This window comes from Athene noctua, chromosome 27, assembly GCF_965140245.1.
Source record: "Athene noctua chromosome 27, bAthNoc1.hap1.1, whole genome shotgun sequence".
NCBI lineage: Eukaryota > Metazoa > Chordata > Aves > Strigiformes > Strigidae > Athene > Athene noctua.
Genome location: NC_134063.1, coordinates 7,296,047 through 7,321,885, shown reverse-complemented (window position 1 = coordinate 7,321,885; position 25,839 = coordinate 7,296,047). Strand labels below are relative to the sequence as shown.

Genomic DNA, 25,839 nt, shown 5'->3' with positions numbered 1-25,839 from the left:
TGTCCGTGCTGTGCTGGGTGGGAGGGGCCCCCCCGCCTCCTGGGCCCCCCCCCACCTCCTCCCGGGGTGTCCTGTCCCTCCGTCCGTCCCCTCGGGCCCTGCAGGGTCCCTCCCCGGCCCCTTTGGTGTGAGCCCCCGGCTGCCCGTGCCCCCCCTCCCCAAATCGCCCCCCCTCCCTAAATCGCCCCCCCCCGGGGCACCCCAACCCCTCCCTGAGCCCTTCCGCAGGGTAAAGCGCCCCCAAACTCCCCCCCCCCCGCACTGCACCCCACGTTGCACAACCTCCTCCTTCTGCAAAGCCCCCCCAGCCCTGCCGCTGCGACACCCCCCCCTAATTCCAGACCCCCCAGCCCTGCCAGTGCGCCCCCCCCCTTCCCAGAGGCCCCCAAATCCTTCTGGTGTGACTCTCCCTCCCCATTCCCACCCCCCCCAGCCCTGCCGCTGTGCCCCCCCCCTCCCAACCCCCCCCAGCCCTGCCAGTGTGACCCTCCCCCCATTCCCAGCCCCCCCCCAGTCCCGTTGCTGTGTCCCCCCCCCATTCCCAAGAGCCCCCCCAATCCTGCCGCTATCACCCCCCCTTCCCAAAGCCCCCCCCCCCGCCATTCCACCCCCCCTCCAGCCCTACCAGCGGCCCCCCCCCTTCCCAAACGCCCCCAAATCCTGCCGGTGCGCCCCCCCCCCCTTCCCAGAGCCTCCCGGTTCCTGCCGGTGTCCCGCCCCCCCCCCCCGTTGCAGACGCCCCCCCCGGTCCCCGGTTCCTTCCCCCCCGCCGCGGGGGCGGGGCCGAGGCGGCGCGCGGGGCCCCGCCCTGGGCAGCGGGTCCGGGCGCGCGCGCGGCGGCCGGTGGCAACAAAGTGTCAGAGGCGGCGGGGCGGGGCGGGGCGGGGCCGGGAAGGGGCGGGGCGTGGGCGGGGCCGGGGGGGCGCGGGCGCAGCATGGCGCGGCGGCACTGAGGGAGCAGCGGCCTCCCCGGCCCGGCCTTTGTCTCTCCGGTATCCCCGGAGCGGAGGAACCGGCGCGGGGGCCCGGGGCTGAGCCCGCCCCGGCCCGTTCCCCGTCCCGCAGGTGCGGAGACACCACCGGGGGGGTTCGGTACCGGGCGGCGGCGGCGGCGGCTCGGGGGAACTTGCCCGAAGTTCGGCGGCGGCGGGGGGGCGGCGGCGGCGCGGCGGCGGTGAAGGATCCCGGTGGTCGTCCGCGGGAACCGGGGTTGGGTCCCCGCCGCCCGGGCGCGGGATGCGGCTGCCGGGGCTCCGCCGCGCCGCGGCCGCCCCCAACTTTCCCCGCTGACGGGCGCCCGGGGCCGCGGGCGATGGTGAGGGCTGGCCGCCCGCCCGCCGCCGCCCGCCGCCCGCCCGCCGCCCCCGGCCGGCCCCTGGGCCCCGCCGCCCGCTGAAGCGGCCGCCGCCGCCGCCGCCGCCGGTCGGGACGATGCCGCCGCGCTGGGAGGCGGCCGCGCTGCTCGCCGCGCTCGTCGGTGTCTGCGTCTGGACCGACGAGACCGGGAAGGTGGTCTCGGACCGGTACGCTGTCTACTGGAACCGGAGCAACCCCAGGTGAGGCGGGGGGGGCGGCGGGGGCGGCACCGGCGCCCAAGTTTTAGTCCTTCTCCCCCCTCCACCCCCCCTCCGGTGAGCCCGCAGCCGCCCGGTGACAGGCGGCCGCCGGCGCGGATCCGGTCCCGCTCCCCCCCCCCCTTCCCCCCGGTTTGTTCCGCCAAACGGCCGCGGGTCCCCTCCGGTTCCCCCCCCTAACACCCCAACACCCCCCCCCGCAAAGTTTTCCCGAGGTTCCGGGGGGGGGGCGGCCCCGGGAGCATCCCCGAGGGGTGGCGGGGGGTCCCGGCGCTGGGGGGGGGGCTGCGGCTCGTCACCCCCCCACCCCCCCCCGGCCCTTCTGCGCCCAACTTCAGCGAAGTTCAAGTTCCCCCTCGCCGCCCCCAACGCCCCCCCCCGGCCCGGTCCCTCTCCCGGGGGCGCCTCGGCGAAGATCCTGGGGAAAAAAACCCCGAAATACGGCAAAAGGCGCGGGGTGGTGCCGAGGGCGGCGGCGGGAGCGCGTCCAGTGACGGTTTGGGGGTGAAAGGGGCTGGTCGGGGCCGGGGTGCGGGCCCGGGGGGGGCCGGGGGCGGCCCCGCCGCTGCCCGTTTTCTGTTCGCCTTGGGAAGGAAATCGCAGCCCGGCTGGTTTAGTTTCCTTGGTCTGTCTTTGAATTTAAATTTTTTGTTTCTAATTTTTTTTTTTTTCCCTTAAGCATCCTTTTATTTTTATTTTTTTTTTGCGGTGGGTGTTTAATTTCTGTTGTATTTCTTTGTTCATAATTTTGAGGAACCAAGAACTGTTGGAGAGTTTGAAGTGAGGATGAATTCTGCTCCTGGCTCAGGTGGTTGGGACCACCAGGACCCCCCACACCCCCCTTCGTCCCCTCGGATGCAAACCACAGGGTTTTGAACGGGCCCGTTTGTGGGGACTCCCGGAAAGGATGAGGGTGGGCAAAAAAAAAATAAAATTAAAAAACCTGCCAGCGAAACAACATTCCCCCCCCCACAGTTAAGCAGAGTTAAGGCGGCCGCCCCCCGCCGAGGGTGGCGACGCTCGGGCCCCTTCTGCCGGGGGGTGTCTCTGCGCCCGGTGCCGCCGGGTTTGGGCCGTTCTGGGTGAAACGGGTGATTCTTTGTCCCCCGCGGGGTGCGCGGCCGGGCCCTGCGCCCCCCGGCCGGTACCGAGGCCCTGGCCACGGCAGCGCGGGGAGGGGACCCTCGGTGGCACCAGGCCGGGGCCCGGGGACGCCGTCGCAGTTTAATAAAGTTCCCGGCGGCGTTTCGGCGGGATGCGCGCGGGGCCCCGGTCGGCGTCCGTCTGTCCGTGCGTCCTCTCGGGGGGGTCCGACCGGGTGTCGTGGCCCCCAGCCTCAGGCAGCCCCAAAATTGGGGCGAGCCCGTCCCTTTGTGCGCGGCGGTGCCTTCGCCGGGCCGCCTGCGGTGCATATGGATTTTATTACCTCCCTCACATTTTTGTGGGGGATTGTAAGAGGCAGGGAAATTTTTATTTTTTTTTTGCCCATTGCAAAGTTTTTGGTTACAGTTCCTGGTCCTCCCCAGCTCCCACATTTTGGGCTTTTTTCTTTTGTTCTCCCAAATGCCGAACATGTGCGAGGGCCCCCCCCGGTCGAACTCCGCCATCCCGGCCGCTGGAGGCGAGGGCGGCATCGCCCGGTGCCTGCGGCTCGGATCGAGCACCCAAGGGTCCCTGCGGCGCTGCCGGAGCCAAAAGTGGCCCCTGGGCCAGTCCCTGGGTGACACCGTCCCGGGACCTGGCGTCAGGGGTGGCTTCGGCTCGGCCCCGTGAGCCGCCCGCGTCCCCGTCGCCCTCTCGTAGGCGCCGGATGGGTGACACCGGGAATTCACCCTCGAAAATAGGTGGTGGTTCGTTATTACGTGTATCTATTTATTTTTCATGCGTCTAAGGTTGGCAGGGAAAATATTTTCGAGGGGGGAAGACAAAATAGGGCGAGGGAAGTGCGAAGGGGTAGGAGGGAAGAGCAGACAATGGCTGGTGGGTCTGAGCAGGCACGTCCGCAGCGCCGGGCTCCGGGATGACCCAAATTTCCCCAACGTGGGAGCGCCCCGTGTCGCAATCGGGCGACGGCTCCGCGTTCCCCGCCTCTGCGTTCAGGTCTCGGAATTCAAGGCAATTTATTAGACGATGCAAATGCAGAAATTGTGGTTGAGTTTTCTGCTTGTTTCCTTTTTGAACCCAGCGGTGTTTTTTATTTTGTTTCTCTGGAGTTGCTAGAAGACTGTCTCGTCCTTAAAAATGAAGAACAACGTATATATGCTTTTTCTGGTCCCTTGTTCTCCTTTTTTTTCCCCCCCCACCATCTCATTTAATAAGGAGGAAATCAAAAGGCATTAAAAAAAAAAAAAAAGGTAAAAAAAAATAAAAAGGTTAAAATGCCCGGTGCTTGTTTGAACCCACAGACCCGATCTGGCGATAAATATTTTTCTTCAGGTTTATATTGCAATCTATATTTTATAAAAGACGATAATAAATCTTACGGTCAATATGATTTGCTCAGATTAGAATAATTCTATATTTCATAATTGGGTCTAAATTAAAAATAAGTGGCATCTCAGGATGCTGCAGTTTGCCTGTTCTGTGGAGATCTTTAGCCACTTGCTGTGGATTTACAGGTTTATTTATTTTTTTTTCCAAAAATGATTCTGTAAGCCGGCGTTTGGAAAAGATCGCACGGGTTTTGCTGGATGTAACTCTTGGGTTTTCCTGGAAATAACCGAAGGAGGAAGAACGTATCTTGCTACACTAACGCAGGGTTTCGACCCCCCTGTACAACTGTGGGTTTCGCTCCGTGGCGCGTGCGGACGCGCTGACGCGGGTCTCTCTGCCCGGGGCTGGTCGCGGTGCCGGTGCCCCGTGCCCGGGGCGATGCTCCTGCGGCCGGGACGCGGGAGCTGGGCGGGGGTCCGGCGGGGCAGGGCCCGTCCCTGCGCGGGGTCACTCGGTGTTTGCCAGCCGGCGTGGCCGATGCTGCGGGAGCCGCTCGCCCGCGGGTCCCTCGGGTGGGTTTGTAGCGGCGGGCCGCGCCGCGGGCCGAGCCGGGTGTCCCGCAGCATCCACCCGCGGGACGGCACCGCCCGGGCGGGCCGGGGTCTCCAGCTTCGCCCCCCCCGGCTCGCACGGCCCCCGCGCTGCAGCGGCGTTTAGGGTGAACGTCTCGGGTACGTCGCGGCGCGTCGGGCGGCCAAAAATCGGGGCTCTGGGAAACCCCCACAATACGGGGGGAAAAGCTCCGCGGGCAGGAGCGGGCTGTCCGCGGAGGGTCCCCGGTGCCAGGACCCCCCCCCCCCCGACCTGCGGCCTCGGGGCTGCGCCTGGAAACCTCTCGAAGGCCAAGGAAGGGCGGAGGATTTAAGATTTGTTTTTGTGCCCCGCTCTACCTACAGCCGCGTAATGGGCAGGTGACAGTCGTTCCAGAATGACAGTTTTCCTGCAGCCAAATGCAATTCCCGACTCCGCTGCCGTGCGCTCGCATCCGCGGAGGGGGAAATGTGCAAAGTATTAGGTATTTTCCTCTCTCTGTTTACAGTGCAGATACAAATGCTGTAAATGGTCTAGATTCTACCCATGGCCTATATTTAACTGTGAGGTCATTTCTCTGCCTTGGAAGGCTTATTTTCTGAAATTTTTTTTTTTTTGGTTTTGTGAGCACAGCTGGGGTTTCTGTTCTGCTCCCCTGCACTCCCCAATCCCGCCGTCGGGAAGCCGGAGCAATGGTTCCTCGCTGGGGGATGTCTCGCGGCTGGTGGGAGCCCGGGTGACGCTCGGGGACAGCGGTGCCGGCAGAGCGGCACCTTTGGGGGGTCCTTTTGTGTGCCCTGTCCTTCGGGAGCGGGCGAGGGGTCCGTGCCGCAGGGGGGGTGGACTTGGGGTGAAGGTCTGGATGGTGCTCCCCAGCCCGTCGCTTTTGGGCCCCTTTTCTCCTGCCTCGCCGTCTGCCAGAGCCGCAGCCCCGGCGCCCGCCGGTTGCTGCCTGGTGCTTTGTCCGGGAGCTCGGTGCACGGCGAGGGGGGCCGGGGCCGAGCCCCGGTAACTGCCCCAGCCCGAGGGAACTTGCCCGCCCGTGGGTCACGGGGGGCTGTGGCCGGGACAGCCGTGTGCCGGCCGTCCTTCGAGGGAGCGAGGGTGACACATGTCTGTCCTTTTCCAGGGGAATTTGGTGCTGGGGGGAGTGTGCACGGCGCTGGCCGTGCCCACCCGCGCCTCCGTGCTGGGCCGGGTTTGGTGCCAGCTCTGCCACGGGGCCGGTCCCCAAACCCGCCGTGTCCCAGCTCTGGCCGGGGCTGCCCAGGCCGGGACCTTTGGGGTCGGCTCCAACCCCGGGTTCCCCCCCCTCCCCGCTCCCACAGGCATCGCTGCGCCGGCCTCGGCAAGAAACACCCCCCCCGTTCCCCTCCTCGGGTGATTTTAACGTGAATTTTCACTCCGGGCCCTGGGTGGTGGCCGCGGGCCGAGCGCCCTCGCCGGGCTCGGGGTGCCGGAGCGGGGTTGGGGCGACTGGGGGTGCCGGCGCTTGGCCGCATCCTGCGCAATTACTGCTCTTTTAGTTTTCATCTGTTTCGTTTTCCCTTTGTGCCAAGATCATTTGCAGCCCTTCCCACCCCTCTTTTCCAGCCCGTTAAGCCGTGTTAGCTATTCTTCACCAGCCCAGGTCTGCGGCGAGCGCGGTTAATGGAGAGCAGATACAAACAGGTCCAGCGTCTCTGACAGGATTTTCTCTCTCTGCCCATCTCTGTCTCTCTGCCTGTCCCTTTCGAGGGACCGCAATTACATTCCCTGCTGGTCGCACATTTGGTATCCAAATGCTGGCCATGCTCCGCATCCTAATGCGAGGACGGGCTGGGGGTGCGCGGGGCTGCCGGCGGGGCGGCCGCTCCCCGGCACCCCCAGCGTCCCCCGGCCTGTCCCGGTGCGGGGAGGCACGAGGAGGGCGGGGGGTGAGGCCGGTGCGGAGGCTTAGGGGGAGGGAGAGCACTAAAAAGCTTTAAAACCACCCTTTCGTGCATACGTGTGTGTGCGCGCACACGTGTCCACACCTCGCACACGCCGACCGCCGAGAGGCCGAACGCGCCGACACCCCCTGCGCGTGGGCAGGGGTCCCCCCGGCCTGTCCCCACCCCTGCCTTTCCCCCCGCGTGTGGCCTCTACCTGGGGGGGAGCAATAGGTGTGTTTTTACGTGTCTCTGAACGCGGCTCGGGGTCCGGGTGGGATCTCGCCCAGCTGTCCGTCCGTCTGGCCGCGGCCGTGCCGGGGGCTGCGGCGATCTCTGCCCCCACCTGCGCGCGGCCGACAGGGTTCAGCTCTCGGGTTGTCTGTGAAATTGCAGCAATTGTTCTTTAAATAGCTCCTTGTTCCTGATGGTGAAAATTTCGGTTCTTTTGTGTTAGGTATTAATCATGATTTTAGAGGCTTCGTTTTCACCCTGGATGTTTTTCCCCGCTCGGGGCAGAGCTCTTGCCCTGCCTCGTTGGATTGAGTGGGATTTGCGGAAGGCGGCGGATCTTGGCGTTGTTACCTTCAGCCACTAAGAGCAGTTGAAATTTTTCTTCCCCCCCTCTGCCACGACCCATCTGAGCCCGACATGCTCCTGCCCAAAGTCCGGCCATTTTCCTCCGCTTTGAGCATCGTCACCAAACCAAGACCGACCCCGGTTTTGCCTCCGTGAGCGCGGGGGAAAGCGCCACCACCGGCCTCCGGAGCCTGAGACGAGCCGGCGGCCGCCACCGGAGTGTTGGTCTTTGCCAGATGAATTCAGGAGGCATCTGCGAAGCCGGAGACACCCCAAAACCAGCGCTCGTGTTTCAATGGCGTGCGGGCGGTGCTGGTGTGGGCGCAGACTCTTTGCCAGCGGCCTGGCAAACGCTTCTCCCCCGCTGCCGTCCCCACCACGCCGCCGGGCTGGTGGGAGCCTGTCGGGGTGGCAGCACCCGTGGGGCTGTTGGGGCTTGTCCAGCCCCTGCGATGCCCCGGGGCTGTTTCACCCCCAGCACGAAATCTGGGGGGGGGACACGAGGCTGTGGGAGCGGGGAGCCGGGAGGGAGCCCCTTTGGCTCGTGCCGTGGCGCCCTGCGGGCAGGGTGCTGCCACCCCACACGGTCCCAGCTTGTTCCTGGGCGGTCAGAGTGTTGTTATTTATTTATTTCTCCTCCCTCCTCTCCCCCTTTGCTTGTTGATGCTGCTGTGGCTGGGCTGCTAAATAGCTTCCCATTGTTCGAGAGCTAATTACCTCTTAATGAGGCTCCTTACTCAAAAGCCGAGCAGTAGTGGAGGCTGCGGGGTGGGCGGCTGTTGGGGCGGGCGAAGGCGCTGGGTGGTGGGAGGAACCGCGTCTCCGGGCCCTCCCGGTGCCACCGGTTGGGTTTGGCTCCGCCGCAGCGACGGCGCGAAGTCGGGGCGTCCTCGCTCGGCCGAGGCGCGAGCCGTGGCGCCGCCGGCCCGGGCCTTCGTCCCAAGGAGCGGCCGGGGAATGGCTTTGCCCAAAGTCCCGTGTTGGGCCCCAAAGCTGGTGACTCCCGGGGAGACGCGACACCCGGCGGGGCTGGGCTGGGGCTGGGCGCAGAGCCCGGGAGCGGGTTCCCAGCGTCTCTCCGGTGTGACACCCCCCTGCCAGGACGTGTGTGACCCTCAGGGCACGCCCTTTGTTTGGTAAAAGGCGCTTAAACTGGGGTTCCTCTGCGCTTGTCCCCTGCCTGTGTGCGCCCTCGGCGGGACAAATCCTGCTCCGCTTTGCCCGTCTCCCCCCGACCTTATCCCGCCCCTCGGCGAGAGGCTGCCCTGAGCCCTCGGCCCTCACGTGGCTTGAGAGCCTTGGCCGGAGGGAGCGGGGCTGGGGGGTCCTCGCCCCCCGCGGGGAGGAGCAGGACTTTGGTCTGGGCTCGCTGGATGCCGGCAGCCGTGCGCGTCCCTCGGGATGGAGGGGCTGGAGCGGCACCGCGGGCACGAGGCTGCGGCAGCTCCTGCGTGTGCCGGGTGGTGATGCCGCAGAGGTGATGGGGGGGGGGGGGGGGGAGATCCTTCTCCAGAGGGGCTGGGAAAGCCCCCGCCTCCCCCCTGCCCCGCCGCCCCCCTCTGATTGAGCTGGGCTTTGTACCCCGCGCCGGCGGTGGGAGGATCCCAAACTTCAAGGGAGATGCAACGGGTGAAAGCAATGGCAGTGGGGAAAAATAAAACAAAGGAAGAAAATTTACTCCCTGGAGTAAAAACGCGGATGGGGAACGACTTCCCCTTCCCTTGAGCCGTTGGGGAGCAGCCGGGGCAGCGAGGGGTCCGACCCCGCCAGAGGGGGGGCCTGGGCTGCTGGAAGTGCAAAGGCACCCGAGACGCTGGGCTCGAGCCCCGGCCTGTGCCGGAGGGGGCTTTGGGGTTCCCCCCCAGTCCCCCCAGCCCTCCTGGGCTGCCACGCGGGGCAGGTTGGGCCCTGGGCGAGGGGCTGGCTTGGGGGGGGGACGGGGGGGCACCGGTGCGGCCCCCCCACGTGGTGCCGTGGTGGGGACCGGGCTGGGCAGCCGGTGCTGGGGTGGGGGTCCTGGGCCAGAGAGGCTTCGGGGCCCGGCTGGGGCTCCCCAGCTCCCACACAGCCCAGCAGTGCCCCCGGCTGCCCAGTTTGCCCAGTTTGCTCGTGACTCGCCCGCCCAGCGAGGCTGGTGCTGGCGGTGGGCCCGCGGCGCTCTGCCGTGTCGGTCCCCGGTGTGATTTGAATCCTCGGAGCGGCGCCGGCGGCGCGGGGCCTCCGGTGAAGCCAATCGGTGCTGGGGCCGGCGAGCCCCGCGCTCCCGTTTGCCAGCCCCGCTCGCATCCATCTGACGTTTTCCTCCAGGTCGTTAATGGAGGGAGAGGAATGCAGAGAGAAACTGGGGTTAAGCCTTGTTTTTTTCTTTTTTTTTTTTTTTCTTCCTCCCCCTTTCAAATTTTCCTCCCTTCCCACATTTGCTCTCCAAGACCCGGCTGCTGGAGCAGAGGAGCAGCGAGGGGCGGCCACGAGCCGGAGGGGCCGCGGTGGGATCCCGCGGGATGCGGCCGTGGGCTCCCTCGGCACGCGAGCTCTGCCTGAGCTGCCAAATTTCTGCTTTTCTTGGCATCCCCCCGCTCTGCTTTGCGTTGGGGGGATTTTCCTTTTTTCCTTCCCTGCAGCCGCCACGTCCGCGCACACGCGGGTCGGTCCCTGCAGCCGGTGCCCCCAGACGCCGGCGCGGGGCTGGACCGGGGTCCCCCCGCGCTGCGGGAGCGTCACCAGCATCCGTGGAGTTTAAAACCATCCCTCGATACTTTTTTTTTTTTAATTTCCATACCGGATTGTGCTTTTATTTAAGCTCCTTACCCACACAACCCTGAAATGCCCCCAAGAATTAAACTCTGTAATTTCAGATCTTTTGTACAGAACGTAAATCTCCCCTGGCTCCGTTCCCCAGGGCCACCAGCTTTGGCAAAAAGGCAAATAAATTGCAAAGGGGGTTTGTAACGACTGGAGGTGGGAAAGACCTGTTGGATCCCCCAGCCTGTTCCTGCTCTGGCTGCATCCAAATTGTCTCCTCCATCGATTTGATTAGCGTGGCGTTCAGCCTAATTTCAGTGGAGATATTTGCTGTTTCCCCTGATGTGTCTGCAACCAAGTTTTGTAGGATTTTTTTTTTTTTTTTCCCCCGCAGAAGAGGAGAAATTATTTGTATCGGTTTATTTTTTAGCATTACACGGAGAGCAAAACTCTCCCATGTGCTAGGAAACAGATAAAGTGTTTAGACAGCAAATACAAATATTTCTGAGCACTCAGCCCGACTACAGATATTTCTGCCTGTCCTCCAGCAGGATTTCTTACTGTGTCTTCTAGTGGGTTTTTATTTAGACTGGCTTGATTTTTTTTTTTTATTTATTTTTAAAAAGCTCTATTTATATTTGCAGTAAAATAAAATCAGCCAAGCCTGACCCTGTAGAGAACTCGAAAAATCCCAATTCTTCCTTTTTCCAATCCTGTTTCCACTGAGAAAAAAAGCCCCCGGACCTCGCGCCCTGCACAAAATCCAACCGCGACGGGATTATTTTGGCGGCTGAGCTTTCAGCAGCCGCGGTGCTGGGACGGCGAGGGCACCCCCAGCTCCCCCCCCCCCGAGCTGGGATGCGCTTGCAGAGCCGGGGGGGGAGTTGGGGTCCCCGGGTGCTCCCTCCCGTGGGACACAGGGGAGGGCGGGGGGCCGGGTCCCTTCTGCTGCAGGTACCGACTGCGTGGGTTACATCCAAAAAGGGTTTTATTGGGCAGGTTGTTTGTTGTTTTTTTGTGTTTGTTTTTTTTTTTTTTAATTATAAATCAGCTGATGCCACTCCCTGGCAGTGTCCTGGCCCTCCCAGCCTTGCTGGTGGCCCGTGGATGTCGTTGCCACCCGGTGCAGGGGTGGTCAGGAGCAGCCCCCGCGGCTGCTGGGGGCCATCGGGAGCCGGGGAAGCTCTTTCCCAGCCAGCTCGATAATCCCAATTATTATCTGGTTTCTTGATCAGGGTTGCTTATTAAACTTGGCACCGCTGGCTTTGCCGTTCCGGCCGCTGCCTCGGCAGAGGGATTTATCTCCTGCTGACTCGGGAAGGAAATTGAGTGGAAAAACGCGGGGCAGAGCCCCCCGGGAGGGCGGGGGGGCGCCGGGGGTACCCGGCCTCTGCCAGGCGGGTGGATGCTGGTGCAGCCCCAAAGCCCTTCGGGCCACGGAGCGGTGCTGGGGGGGCTGGTGGCCGTGTCCGTCGGTCCGACCCCCCCGTCTGGGCTGGGTGGGGTCGTGGCTGCAGCCGGGGCTTCGCGCGGTGGAAGGGCCCCGCTTCGGGGCTGGGCGCTTTTCTGTCAGGGTTAGGAGGAACGGCAGGTGTGTTAAAAGGACGCGCAGACGTTTGCTAAATGGTGGTTGTTTTCCCCTTGCCCTCAAGTAAAAGGGAGCATTTATCGGCCTCGTCTCCCCCCCTGCTCCAGGCCTTTCAGCTTTTCCTATCCTCGGGCCTTCCAGCCTGAATTCCCGTTTCCCTTCGCACAAACGTTCTCCAGTGCTTTGCTATCCGACGCCTCCTCTTGCAATTCTGCTGCAAATTTTATTTTTACTGAGACGCTTTGCCAGACCCTGAGCTGCCCCAGCCCGTGCGCCGGCCCTTGGGAAGGGGCTTTTTACAGAGCCCGGACCAACCCCCGGCACGGCCGCGGGGCTGGAGGGGCAGAGACGCTCTCCCCGAGGGTTTCCCACCCGGTGTCCGGTACTTGGGTGTTCTCCGAAATTTCCCTTTGTTCTGCTGGAGAACTGGGAGCTGGGGGGGTTGAGCCCTCCTGGATCCAGCTGGGTGCTGAGCGTTGGGGCATCAAATCCCAACGGAGCCTCTTGGGGGGCTGCGGTCGGCCCCTCGCTGCCCTCCCGGGGTCACCCAAACCGGGAGCTGCTGCCTTTGGGGTGGGCGTCTCCCGTGGGTCAGCCTGGGTTTATTTGTCCCCCCCGGAAAGCCGGGGCTGGTGGCAGGGGAGAGGGGCTCTGTGTTTGGGGGAGCAGCCCAGCTGGGGGGTTTGGGGGGGGGGTAATCTCCCTGCTGGGCTTTTTGGTGGGGGGCAGAAACGTCGCAGGGCCCCCGAGTGGCTGCGTGCCCTGTGGGGCGCTGGGCCCACGCAGGCAGAGGGGAGGTGCCGCCTCTCCCCGCAGCTTTTCCTTTGGTTTTCATCCCAGCTCCTCTTCCTCGTGTCTTTCCACCATTTTAAAAATCTGCACAAAACCTCTCACTGCGTTTCCTTCCCTCCGTGGTGCCGCTTTGCCCGGCCGCTCTCCCGCCGGTGGGTGAACTCCCCGCCCGCAGGGTCCCCCGTCCCCTCCCAGTGTGGGTGCCGGGGGGTTTGGGGGAGCGGTGAGGGCGGGGTGGGCTCTCCAATCCTTCACCCGGGGAAATGATTGTTGTCCTGAACCCTGAAAGGTTCGTGTCTCTGGGGCAGCCTCGTGCTCCGGGGCGTGGAAATCCTCCCAACTCTCTCCTTGGGTTTCCCGAGACCCTTTGTGCAGGGTGGGTGGGACGACCCGCTGCCCCCCGGCCCCCCCGGCTCCGGCAGCGCCGCAGGACTTGGGAGGGAGCCGGGGTCCTGCCAGGCTGCACCGTGCCACGTCCCCGGGGGGCGGGGGGGCTGTCCCGCTGCCACCGGCACCGCGTTGCCGTCGTACAACCGCTGCTGGACACGGCACCAGCACGCGGCGATCCTGGCACCAGCTCCAACCGCCAGCGCCGGTGAAAATGGTGCTCCCAGTTTGGTTTCCAGCAGGGACTCCAAACCGCCGCCCGGAATGGAAACGGCTTTTGGCTCCGCTGGGCTGCCTCGCGCTGGCACGTCTTGGTGTGGCTGAGCCGGGCGGGCGCGCGGCCCCACGAGGTGGAATTAAAGTCTAAAGCGAGGGATGGGAGCAGGGGGCACCCTCTGCTCCGGAGGCGGCACCCGGCCGCGTTCATCGCCACGAATCACCCTCACCTCGGCCCGGCTCCCGGCGTTCCCGGCCCGCGGTCCCTGGCCCTGCCGCCTCTCGGGGCCGGTGGCTCTGGGCTCCAGGCACCCACCCGGTGGGACCCGGCGGGCTCAGCCCCGCCGCCGTCCCTGCGTGTTCGCTTTCTGCCTCGGCTCCTTCCCCCCGCTCGCGCCGGCGTTGGGATGGGAAGCGCCAGCGGGGCTGGGCGGCAGCGGGGGGTGCCGGGGGCCCGGCGTGGGTGTACGGCAGCAGGAATCTAGACTCCAGAAAACATTTCAAAGCTGATTAATAATAATAAATCATAATGCTGTCTTTTAAAATAGAAAGCTTTTGGGTAAGTTGGAGGGATACTCTCGTCATTAAGACAGCGAGCTGGGGTGTGAGTTCTGGATCCGGTTTCCAGCTCGTTACACGGAGACAAATGGCTTCCCCCTCCCCGCCTCAGTTTCTCTGCTCTTAAGGTGAGGATCGCTGCCAGAGGCTAAATTAAGCAATTAATATCTGCAGAGTGCACGGAGAGATTGCGAAGGACATCGCCCTCCCAGCGCCGTGCCCCGCTGCTCAGCCTTGTCCTCCTGCTCCGTGGCCGGACCTGGGAACTTCCCGTCCCAGCAGCCCGGTCCCCAGCGGGAGCAGAGCTCAGCTGGATGGGGGTTTGTTGTGTTTTTTTTTTTTTTCCTTAAACATTGTAATATTTGTTTCACCTTATAAATCACCCCACGCGGGCTGCCTTGTAGAGGGAGGATTTATGGGCGCAGGTGTAGCTGCAGCGCGAGCAGCGCTGTTCCCGGGGACCGACCTGGTTTAATGTTTTTATAATGACGGTGTTGCGGCAGCGATCGGTGGAGGGGAGAGGTCTCGCCCGGCTGTAAATCCTGCCCGGGCGGCGCTGCCGGGGCTGCCACGGCGGCGGGATCGGTCCCCGCGGGGACCCGCACACCTCGGCGGGGCTTCCTCCGCGCTGGCACGGCAGCAGGGCGCACCCCAAACCATCTCCTGCTGGCGTCAATCTGGTGAAACTTGGGGGATAAGAGGAAAAGGGGGGTTCTGAGGCCTGGGGGGGGGATGCGGGTCCAGCAGCCCCGCTGAGCTGAGCTGGGCCTGGTGTCACCCCAAGGGCCGGAGCCGCGTGAGGTGCCGGTGGGTGCCCTGGGTGGGTGGACCCGCTCTCGCCCCCCGTACAGGGGCTGGTGGGGCCGGATCCTGCTGTGGTGCTTAGGGAGCGTTGGCACCCCCAGAGCGAGCGGCCCCCCCAGCCTCCGAGGGGCAAAACGGGCGTCTTGGCCGGTTTAACCGCCCTTTGTGTTCAGGCCTCAGCCCGGTCCAACGGCTGGAAACGGGGGTCTGTGCCCCCGGGGGGGCGGCAGCCCCGGCCCCCGAGGACGTGGGGGACGCCCGAGGAGCCCGAGTGGGGCAGAGCCGGGGCTGCGGCCCGTGCAGACGGGGGGACTTCGCCGCGTCCCTCGAAGGCCGGTTTGGGTCCCGGGAAGGTCTCGCTTTCCCGCCGCAGCCGCGCCGGTGTCACGCTGGGGACGTGGGAAAGCCGCTACCGGCTGCTCACGGCCACGGCTCGGGGGGCCGGGGGGTGCTGGGGGTGCGCCGTGAGGACGGGGACCCTGCCGGGGCTCTCCCGGGGGCCGGGGCAGCTCCGAGGGGATTTTCCCTGCGCCAGTGCTGCCTGCAGCAACACAAACGAACCAAGTAATTGGCAACATGGAAATATTTTGTGCTCATTAAGCAGTGGGAAGCGGCGGGCGAGGCAGTGGTGTTCTCCGGCGCGGGCAGGGGCTGCTGGCGGCGTCCCCGGGGGCTGCCGGTGACCAAACCCCCCCCCCGCCCCGGCCTCTGGCTGGAGAGCGGAGCCGGGGCCGGGACCGCGGCCGCCCTGGGGTTGGGGGCTGGCGGTGGGGAGCCCTGGGGTGCTGCGGGGGGCAGAGGAGCTGGGTCCCGGCACCGCCCCGTCGGGAGCCCCGTGTTTGTTGGGGACCAAACCAGGGGAGCAGGGGGGGTTCAGAGCTGCCGTACGGGGGGGCTGGAGCCGTCACCGCGCGTTTTCTTCCAACCCCCGTAAATCCCGCGGATTAAAACTTGGAACGGTGAATCTCAGCGGCTGCGTTTGAGCTCCCCTGACCCCGGCGCCGTGTGCCGCCGCTTCCCGGGAGCGGGGGGCGATCCCCGGCGGGGTGGGGGGACCTCGCTGCGTGGCCTCGTCCCTGCGAAGGTCGGTGGCCCCGGGGACGGCCGCTCCCTCGCACGCTGGCGGCCCCGGTGGGGCCGAGGCTTCGCCGCCCGTCGCCCCCGGCCCGTGCGAGCCCCGGTGCGGCGCGGGGGGCGCCCGGCAGTGCCGCAGGCGGGGGAAGCTTTATGGCTGTAGTTAAAGTGACTTTATGATATTGTATCTGAACAATTGCCGGCTATTATCTGGATCGATGCTGCGTGATTGAGACACCGGTTGATAACCCAGCCGGGGCCTCTAATCGCTTTTAAACCGCGCAGGGTCCGTTTGTGCTCTCGATGAAACCCCTCGGCGTTTTCTGTTTTAACCCCCCTGCACCAGGTTTTCCCCTGGGGCTGCGTCTCGGGGGGCTCTGCCCATCTCGGGGGGCTCTGCCCGTCGTGGTGGGTGCGGGCTGGGGGGGCTGTGGCGGGTCCCATCTCCCGCTCACTGTGGGACCCGGGGTGCTGGGACCCGCTCAGGGCCGGCTGCAGGGGAATTGGGGTGCTGCCTGGTGCCCAGCACAGCTGGGTCCCGCTCAGGGACAGCAGGACGGGACAAGGGGTGCGCAGGACAGATTTTGGGGTTCTTTTCCCACCTTCGCCCAGCTCGCAGTGACCTTGGGTGAGTTACGTCACCTCTGTGAGCTTCATTTTCTGCAGCTGTAAAACGAGGACAATGATACCTTTCCCACCTCGCAGAGGGGTTGGGAGGCTTAATTAGTTAATGTTCGTAAAGTGCTTTGAGGATTAATTAATATTGTGACTCTAATTTTTTCCGATGGTAAAACGCCACTTAAATATCTCCGCGCTGGTACCTTCCTCCATGACCCTATACAGCAAATCTGCCCGGGGACGGCGCCGATCTCCGCAGGCGTCGTCTCCCCAGTGCTGAACTGGGAGGCCGCTGGTATCGGGAGCGGAGCGGGGCTGGGCAGGAGGCCCCGGGGTCGGTGCCCTCGGCGGTGGCCACCCCCCCGGGGCTGTCCCGGGGCTTGGGGTGCAGCCCTGCGCCCCCGCTCCCCGCCGTGTCTGCCCGGGCCTGGTGCTGCTCCGTTCCCTGCAGGAAGCCGTTCACGGGTTGGGACTGTGCCACCGTCACCTCCCGGTGACGCCGCTCGGCCCTGCCCAGCCTGCTCGGGCACCTCTGGCATCCCTCACCCCCAGCGGGCTCGACCTGCTCGGATGCTCCTGTCCCCCCCCCCGGCACTGTGGGGAGCTGCCCCCCACAAATCCCACCTCCCCGCTCCCATCCCGTCCGGTGTCCTGGGGGCTGCGGGGACTGGCTGGGGGGTGGCTCTGTCCCGGGGGTCGGGGACGCCGTGCTGTGGGGGGGTCGCTCCCGGGAGGGTCGGGGACGCCGTGCAGGGAGAGGTGTGAGCCCAAGCGCCGAGCACACGCCGCCAGCGCCGCACAGGCACGCACCCGGCGCTCCCCGTGGAAACAAGTTGTTGGGAGCGCAGCGGCCTGGGAGCTGCTGGCAGGCGCGGGACGGCATTTCTGGTATCTTAATTCCCGTATGCCATTAGTCAGATCGCTGACTGGCAGGTTTTGTTTCCTCCGAGATGATTTCTCAGCAGCGGCTCGGCTCCGCCGTGCTCTCCTGCCTCCCTCCTGCTCCGCGGCGGGGACGGCGGCGGCGGGGGGGTCCCCGCGATGGCAGGACCGTCCCCGGGGGCGCTTTGGTGTTAAACCCGGGGTCGGCTCAGCCCCGGTGCTGGGAGGTGTCGAGTGTCTCTGGCCCGTCACTGGTGGGAGGTTTCCCACATGGAGCAGCCGAGGCGAGGGCTGAGCGTGCTCCAGGCCCCCCACGGCCGGGGGGGCCCCACCGCGGCGCTGGCACCAAATGGGGCTTTGGCCGTGTTGGAGACGCGGCACTTCTGCGAGGGGCTGTAGGAGGGGGGTTGTGCGAGGGCGGGATGGGTTGTTGGGGTGCGATGGAGGATCGTTGATGGCGGGAGTGTCCCCAGTTGCAGAGCACTGGAGGGGACTGGGACCTGCAGAGGAGGAGGAGGAGGAGGAGGGAGGACCGAGCGAAGCCCCCCCGTGCTCCCGGGTGCTGCTGAACGGAGCCGCGGGAGGAGGCGGGAGAGGCCGAGCCCGGAGGCTCCGGCGCTGCTCGATGGCTCCTGTCCCCGGTTGTCACCAAAAGGCGCGGGGAGAGGCACGTGCTGGGTCTCAAACCCCGCTCCCCCGCGGCGTCCGGGGGGTTTGAGGCAGGACAGACTGACGGCAGCGTCCCCGCTGCCCGGACCCTGCCCCGCGCGCTAATAACATCCCGGCAATTAAACAGGAACTAATTCAACGATAAAAATAACGGCGCTGTCCTCCTGCAGCCTGCGGCATCCCACGAGCTCAGAGGTGTTTAAAAACCCATTTAAAGCCGGATCCTGCCGTCGGAGCGGGGCGGGCGCGGGGGGTGCCGCTGCCTCCGCGGGGCCGGACGCTGCTCTCCTGCCTTCCGCGAGGTGTGATCGGCCCCAGTTCCCTCCAGTGAGGGACTGGTTTGCCAACTGCCAGGTTTTAAGTAATATAAATTACACGACTTTTTTTATTTTTCTTCTTTCTAGAGTTGTTTAATCCCCAGGGGTTGGTTTTCAGGCTTTTCTCCGTAATGCGAAGAGCAGGAACGCGTTCTTCTAATGGTAATTGAGATTCTTGCATCATTGCAGGACTTGGAAGCTGCGATGGGCTTTAAATAACGTGAGAGTGGGTGAATTTGGGTTCTGGCTCTTCAAATGGGTTTTTGAGGTTTTCCTGTGGTTTTCCTCGCTCAGCTCTGAGGTTGGAGGGGCCAGAAAGCCACGGCCCTGTCCTGTGCGGGGACACGCGGCCCTGGGCACCCTCCTCACAGCGGGTTGTGACCTGGGGGGGGGCGCACAGGGACCCCCGCCTCGTGGTGGCCCTCAGGAAGCCTCTCCGGGTGGCTTTGGTGGTGACCTGCGTCGTGTGCCCCGTAGCTGGAGCCACCAGCCCTTCCCAGCTCTTTCCAGCCCTTTCCCAGTCCGCTCATGCCTGGACGCTGGAGCTGGGTCCTCCCAGACTGAGGTTTGGGTTTTTTTTTTGGGAGGGCAGGGGGGCACCCAGCCGGGGGGGGGCGCAGCATTGCCCCTGGGGTGACGCCACGTCTGCAGGGGTGGCTGCGGGGCAGGGAGGTGGCTCAGCCTCCGCGGGGGCTTCGTCCTGGCCCCCCACCCCACGGGCTGCGAGCCCTCGGCGGCCTGGGGTGCCCGTCCCCCCTTTTCCCTTCACTCGAAGGGGGTGGGCGGTGGGGGGGGGGCCACCGTGTCCTCCCCGCCTGCCGCAGCAGCCCCCCCCTTCACCGCGCACCAGGCCGGGCTGGTTTGGGGCGGGAGGCCCATGCGGGTGATGAGTGGCCGCTGGGGGGGTGGGTGTGTGACCTCAGCGGGGCGTCCCCCCCCCCACCGTGGGTCCCCAAACCTGGGGCGCAGGAGCCCCACGGCCATGGCCCGTGCCCGGCCGAGCTGCCCCGTCCCTCCGCCGCACCGGGGTGATTCGGTGCCGGGAGGACTCGCCCGCGCTGCCCCTCCCCTCCCAAGTTTGGGGGGGTGGAGGGGGCTGCCGAGCGCTTTCCGGATGGGGGGAAGCGGTTTCCGGCTGCTGGGGGAAACATCTGGATCCAATTGCTGCCGCGTGTGCAGCTGCCCGGGCCGGGCCCGCTGCGGGGGGACACACCGGGTCCCCCTCCCATGGCCGGGAGCCCCCACCGTGTCCCCAGCCCTCTGGGACCCCCGCTGTGTCCCCATCCCTCCGGGACCGCCACCGTCCTGCCCCGCAGGTTCCCTTGGCCGGGTGGCATCACTCAGGGCCCATCCCCAGCGTCCTGCTGCCCTGTCCCGGGCCGTGGCGGGGGGAGCCGCTGCCCGCCCGCGCCTTTTGTCAGCCTCAGAAAAAATTGACCTTGAAGCGCGCTGGAAGAGCCCTGCAGCTAATCGTGTTAGGAGGTGTCTGACTGCGGCTCCGCGCGGCTCTACCTGAGCGGCATTAGCAAGGGGGACGCGTCGGGCTCGCGGCGCCCCGGCTCAATAATTGATGCGTTTTTCTCAGCTCCCCCTTCCGTGAAAGGAAACCCAAATGCCGGGAGGATGGCGGCTGCGGCGGGGTGGGCACGGGCGAGGGGCTGGGGTGCCACGCACGGGGCTCGGGGACGGCGTCGTGGGGCCACCGCGCTCCTCGCTGGGGATTGGGGGGCGTGGGGACGTGCCAGGGGTGCTCCACAGCCCCGGGAGACCTGGGCAGGCTGGAGCAGCCCCCCCTGCACCCTCCCGCTCTGCCCAGCCTCCTCCTCAGCACGTCTCTGCCCGCTCTTTTTGGGAATCCCTGCAGAAACCCTCGAAACCTGCGTTCCCGCGGGAGCACCCGGTGTCCTCGTGCTGAGCATCCTCTCACCGAGCATCTCCCTCCTCCCCGTGAGCATCCCTTGCTCCGGAGCCCGGCACAGCCCCCCCGGTGCCCCCGGCACAGCCCCGCAGCCATCTCTGCTCTTGCCGGGGATCCCCGTCACCCTCGGCCACCCTGGACCCCCTGGGAGGGATGTTGGCCCCGGGGGTGCCCCCCAGCTTGGCCACCCCACGCCGGGCAGAGCTGCCTTGCCGTGATACAAACCCTCCTCTCTGCCTCCTCCTCCTCTCTGCCTCTTTTTTTTTTTTTTTTTTTTTTTTTCCCCCCCTTTCCCCTCTTAGAAAAGCGCGCAGGGAAGGGGAGAGATTTTAACCTTCTGCCTGGAACCAATTAAAAAGGTCTTTCCACAGAGACGAAAGTGCTCGTGCACCTTTGTGTGCTGCTAACGGGGGGAAGAAAGCAGAGGCGGCCTTTGAAGGGGGAGATGGAGGTCTCTCCGCTGGGACCCCTCCGGGCTTTCAAAGCCTGCGTTATTTCTTTATTTTTAAATAGCCAAATTAAAGTGACTCCCGCTTCTTTTCCTCCCCGTTAGCACATCGTGCAGTGAACACGTGGCCCCCCCCCCCCAGCCCAGGGGAGGGGGGATGCGGCCGATGGGCACAGCTGGTGCAGCGCCGGGCGCTGGGCTGGGTGCTCTGGGCACCCCGAAACCCAGCCCAGGCCTGCGGGACCCCTCCAGGAGGGGGGGCAGAGCCTCCCCCCTTTCTCCCTGCGCTCGCAGGAGGCAGAGGTGGCGCTGGCGGGGTGCTGTGGGGTGGGGGGGGGCCGGGGCAGGGGCACAGCAGCCCCCCAGCCAGGGCAGCCCCCCCCTGCTCGCCCCAGCACGCTGCCCCTTGAACTCAACCAGCCGAACGGATGAGCGGGTTTCTTCAAAGGGCCCCCCCAGCCCTCTCTGCCCCCCCGCCCGCCGCCCCCTCCCCAGCCCCGTAAGCCCCGGGTGAAAAGGCAGCGGAACAAAGCACAGGAAGGATTTGAGGTGGTTTCCGCACAGACCTGAATGTCGAGTTGCTCAATGGAAGAGGAGCTGCCGACGCGCCGACGCTTTCATCCCCGCGCCTGAGTTTGGCCAAGGGGGCGAAGGGGCGAGAGTCGCCTCCCTGCGCCCCCCAGCCTCTTTTTTCTTTCTCTTTTTTTTTTTTCTTTTTTTTTTTTTTTTTATATAGTCTCAGATTTATTTTTCCACAGTATAATTCTGAAAGACAGCGGAGTATGAATTATTCATTGACCCCTAACTGCCTTTGCATACAATCCTGGCCGGGGGAGAGTGCCCGTGTCGAATGCATTTGTGTGCGGAGCTGGGCCGAAGGGAATTGGAATCAATTTTTAAGGTTTAGGCAGGGGGGACTTTGGTGATTTGGGGGCTGGAGCACGTGGGGAGGCGAGTGGGATGGGGCCTCAAAGTTTCTGGTGGGGAATTACTCCCTTTCCAAAGCTGCCGAGGAGCAAGACTCCGGCTGAGGAGCAAGACCCCGGCGTGGTGCCACCGGTGGGCTGGGGGGTCCCGGGGGACAGGGCCAGTCCCTGGGAGTTGGGGCAGCACTTGTGTGCGTCCGGGGGGGCTCTGGGGTCCCGGCTTCATCCATCCCGGCCCGTGGGCAGGACCCATCACACTCCTCCTCCCTGGGATGCTGACGAAGGGCGGCTGGCACAGAGCAGTGCTGGCACATGCAGCTCCTGGGTGAAAAGAGAGGAAAAATAAAAAATACCCTTCATTTTTTTTTTAATTTGTTCAGTTCTGAGATGTTTCTTTAGCCTGACTTGAAACATGAAGCATGGCTGAGAAGGGGAGGGATTCCCCCAAGAGCAGGATGGCTGTGGCAGGGAGAGCTGCTGCTGCCCCGCTGCCTTCATCCCCCCCACCCTGTGCCCTTCCCCGGGGGCACCTCGGCAGCCCGGTGCCTCCCCCAGCCCCTGGCTTGGCGATGCCCCGGCCTTGGCTGCCAAAACTCGCCAGGGGACGGGGGGGGTGAAGCGGGGGGAGCACCCTGGGCAAGGCTTTAATCTGATTAGTCTTGGAGTGAATGGACAAAGCGAAAAGGCTTAAACCCCAGAGAAAGGAGCGGGGAGGGGCGGGGGGGCCGCTGTGCCCTGAGAAGTTGAGACCCCGGCCGATCTCGCCGAATTAGGTCAAATTTGGCCGAGGGAGCACAAGGGGATGGAGTAAGGGGGGGAAGAGCCAGGCGAAGTGTGGTTCTGTTGGCCCCGTCACCTCCCCCGGGCTCGGCTCCGTGACCGCTGGCCCCCCTGCTATGGGTGCTTGCCCCCTCCCCTGCCCAGGGGGCCGGGCCCCTGCTCCCCCCAGCCTCGCGGGGTGGCGGAGGTGCCGGGGAGGAGCCCCCCTCGCTGCTGCCTGCGCCCCGCCATCACCCAGCGCCCAAGACAGCGAGCGGGAGCTTCCCCACACCCTCCGGCCGCGACCCGCCGGGGTGCCAACAGGCTCAGGGGCAGCTCCTGGTGCCCCTCGTCCGGTGAGTCGGTAAAACAGTCGGTAAAACCCGCTGGCAGGGCCGGGCCGTGCTGGAGAGGAGCTGTGGGGTGGAGGTGTCGGTGCCCTCCCGTCCGTTCTGGCCGGGCCGTGGAGCCCGGAGGGGCTGTGCCGGGACCGTCATTTCGCTCCAGCAACGCACGGGGGTTGCACGTGGGATTTTTGACGTCGGGCGATGGAGCCGCGATGGGCAAACCCGGCCGGGCGCGGCTGTTGCTGTGTGTGGGTCGCGGGCTCGTGCCGCCGGCGCCGGCCGTGCCACTTGCCCTTGGCAGTGGAACAAGCGCGTCCCTGCGCAGGAGGAGCAGGGGGAGGATCGGGGAGACGGGAGGGTCACCCCTGTCCCGGGCACGGCCGGGGTTAGAGCCGCTGAGAGCTCCCCCCAGTCCCCTCGGCGGGGGTGGCCGCCCTCCCCTCCATCCTCTTCTTCACCCGATCGATCCTTGCCCCGATCGATGGGCGCTTCCCTGCGGGCGAGGGGCGGTGCTGCCCGCCTGGGCAGGCAGGGACGGCTCTCGCCGAGCCTTGAGCGGGGTCCAGCATCGATCTCGCTGCGAGGAGCAGAGCCTCGCCAGAGATCAATTAGGCCGGTCATTAGCCGTGGCCCAGAGCGAAGCGGGAGTCTGGGTGGGGAGCTGGAAGGGGAGCGGGGGAGATGCCGCCCTGGGAGGAGGTGCCCACCCAGCCCTTGCGGCACCCCGATGCTTCGGGAGCTGCCGAGCGCCCGCGTCTCTCCCCGAGCACGCGCAGACCCCTGCACCCGTTTCCCAGAGCAGCAGCCGGGATAGCGGCTCTCTCCGGCGGGACCGAGGGGCTGGTGACGTCCCGGGGGCCGTGGGAGCCCTCTGGCAGCCCCGTGGCCGGGGTCGGCCTGCACGGCAGCAGCACCCTCCTGGCCGAGAGTGGATGTTTATAAAGCACGTGTGGAGGCCGCTGGCGTGGCCGGAGTGGTCCCGAGGAGCGGGAAGGGGCCGGGAAGGCGCGTGGCCGGAGGCTCGGGGTGGGTGTGCCGGGAGCTGACGGGTGACGCCCGGGCGCGTCCGTCCCGGCCTGGGGAAAGAGCCGGTGGGAGGCCGGCGGGGACCGGGGAGCAGGACGCTGGCGAAGGCGTTGTCCGTCTGCTGGGAGGCACGCGAGGCAGAGCGGCGGGGACGAGGCCACCCAGGCGGTGACCGGGGGCTGGGTGGGACCCCCCACCTCGGCCTCAGGGTCGGGGGAGCGCGGGCAGCCCCGGCGGGGAGACGGCCACGGGCGCCGCAGGGTGCGGGAGCGCGGGGCAGCAGGAGGAGCGATGCCCGGGGGGTTGTGGAGGGGAGCAGGACCGACCTGACCTCTCAGGGCTGGAGTGTTTTTCAGCCTGTGAAGGACCCGCAGGTCCTTGTCGTCCGCGCGGGGACGCGTCGGGCAGGGCTGCCTGCGGTTCCTCCCCGCCTGAGCAGCCTCTGCCGCGCTGGCGCGGCGCCTCCCGCCTCCCTGAGCCGTCGCATCCCAGTGCCTGTCGCATCCCAGTGCCCGTCCCTTCGGCGGCAGCTCGCCCGGGGGGGACCTGCGGGTTGTCTGGGCCGAGACCCCCTACCCCCGGCGTCCCCTCAGTCCGGCATCCCCCAGACCCGGCACCCCCCAGCTTCAGCCTGCTCCTTCTGTCCCCGGCTCGCGGGTTTGTGACAGCATGTGACATCCAGCCTCCGCGCCGCTGCCCCGCCACCCTCCCCGCTTCCGTCGGCCAAAACGCGGCTGGAGAGCGAAGCGGAACAAAGCAAACCCGGGGGTTAGGGAGGGATGACCCCGAGCAGGTACCGCCTGCGACAGCCGCCTCTGCCCGGGAACTGCAGCTTCTAAGAAACAGAAAATAAGGAGGGTTTCAGTAAAAAAAAAAAAAAAGAAAAAAGTTTCCCGATTACATCTGGTGAAGTGACAAATCTGCCAGGCAGGTGATTATTCTGTGTACGGACGTGCTGAACACAGATGCCGATAGGATTAAAGGGGAAGGGGGGGAGCTCACCCTGTTAAACCAACACCTGATAAACGAATAAACCAGCCGGAGGAATAAATTGCCTGCGCTGCCAAGGTCGTGTGCTGCCGGTCCCGCCGCCGCCGCGCGGGGAGGGGGCAGCGTCCGAGCCCCGCGGCCAGCGGAGCCCGAGCCCCCCGCGCCCGGTGGCGCTGCCGCAGCCCCCGCTCCCCGGTGCGCCCGTACCCGGCATGCCCTCGGCTGCCTGGTTGCTTTCCAGGCACGTCCTGGGCATCCCCTTGGGATGGCGCAGAAAATTAACAGCAGTTCAGATCTGAGGAACTTTATGACACGTGTATGATAGGACTGAACCAGGGCGTAATTGAATGACGGATGAGCTTCCAAGAGCCACATTTCCAGGGAGTAATGAAAAATAGAAGTGCTATTGACTAAAGGAGCTTTCGGCGGCCGGGCGGCGCGGCGCGGGATGAGCCGGCTGCCGGCAGGGGGAATGCATCAATACGGCGAGTAATAGCTCAGTTATTATAACTCTGGAAATGTCATTCAGGCCTAACCAGAGAACACTAGCTATTAACTAGCCTTAAACAGAAAGCACCGGGCGGGGAGGCCGAGCTGGGAGCTCCCGATAATTATTTTACTTCTTTTCACGGCTCTGTCGCTTTTGCCGTTGCGGGGGGCTGGCCTGAGGACGCCTCCCCGCCGCCGGCAGCTCTGGGGGTCCCTGCGCTTGCCTGCGCCCGCTACCCTGCCTGCGCTGCCCTGCCTGCACCTGCTGCCCTGCCTGCGCTGCCCTGCCTGTGCCTGCTGCCCTGCCTGCACTGCCCTGCCTGCGCCTGCTGCCCTGCCTGTGCCTGCTGCCCTGCCTGCACTGCCCTGCCTGCGCCCGCTGCCCTGCCTGTGCCCGCTGCCCTGCCTGCACTGCCCTGTCTGCGCCTGCTGCCCTGCCTGCGCTGCCCTGCCTGCGCTGCCCTGCCTGCGCTGCCCTGCCTGTGCCCGCTGCCCTGCCTGCACCTGCTGCCCTGCCTGCGCCCGCTGCCCTGCCTGCGCTGCCCTGCCTGCACCCGCTGCCCTGCCTGTGCTGCCCGTGCCGCTGCGCCGGGGCTGGGTCCCCGCTGCACCCCCAGACTTTGCCGCTGCCCGTCCCTCGCGGGGCTGTGCCCAGCGGGATGCTGGTGTTGCTCTCACCACCTGCAGCCGCAAGCTCGGGGCTGAAGCCCTCGTGCACGTGTCCCTGCCTGCATCCCTGCCTGCATCCCTGCCTGTGTCCTTCCCTGCATCCCCGCCTGCATCCCTCCCAGCGTCCCTCCCCGCATCCCGCCAGAGCCTTTGCCGAGCGGCAGAGGTGGGATCTGGGCCTGCAGCGTGGCCGTGCCAGGGCCCCGTCGTGCCCCGCGGGCCCCTGGGGTGTAATGAGAGCCCGTGGGGGAGCAGCGAGTGAACCCGAACGGATTTTCTCCATTACCACGGACCCGCCATCGCCGGAGCGCTGCGGGGCTGCGGTCGCGGCGCCCGGCACTTAGGAGTGCTCTGGGCCGGCGCAGCCAACATCTGCTGCCGCAGCGCAGCCCCCGCCCGCCGGCACCGCCCCAGCGGCTCCATCCTGCGCCCCCGGCCCCCCCGACCACGACACCCCGGCACGTGGCCTGGGCGCCTCCGAGCTGGCACCTTCCCCCTCGCTGCTTTCAGGGTGCCCCTTTTTGGGGGACATT

The 25,839-nt window shown here is 65.7% G+C and overlaps 1 protein-coding gene across 3 annotated transcripts in view; it reads left to right on the top strand.

Moving 5' to 3' along the window:
• LOC141970866 (ephrin-A2) overlaps positions 1 to 25,839 on the top strand; it is a 74,785-nt gene that overhangs the window by 27,747 nt on the left and 21,199 nt on the right. The window contains exon 1 of one of the 3 annotated variants that reach the window (XM_074927793.1): positions 1,417 to 1,556. The exons of the other annotated variants lie outside the window; for them this stretch is intronic. Within the exon in view, the coding sequence (XP_074783894.1) occupies positions 1,432 to 1,556 (125 nt within the window). The 5' untranslated portion in view covers positions 1,417 to 1,431. Of the gene's footprint in view, positions 1 to 1,416; positions 1,557 to 25,839 lie in introns of those variants that run through there. 3 annotated transcript variants of the gene reach the window in all.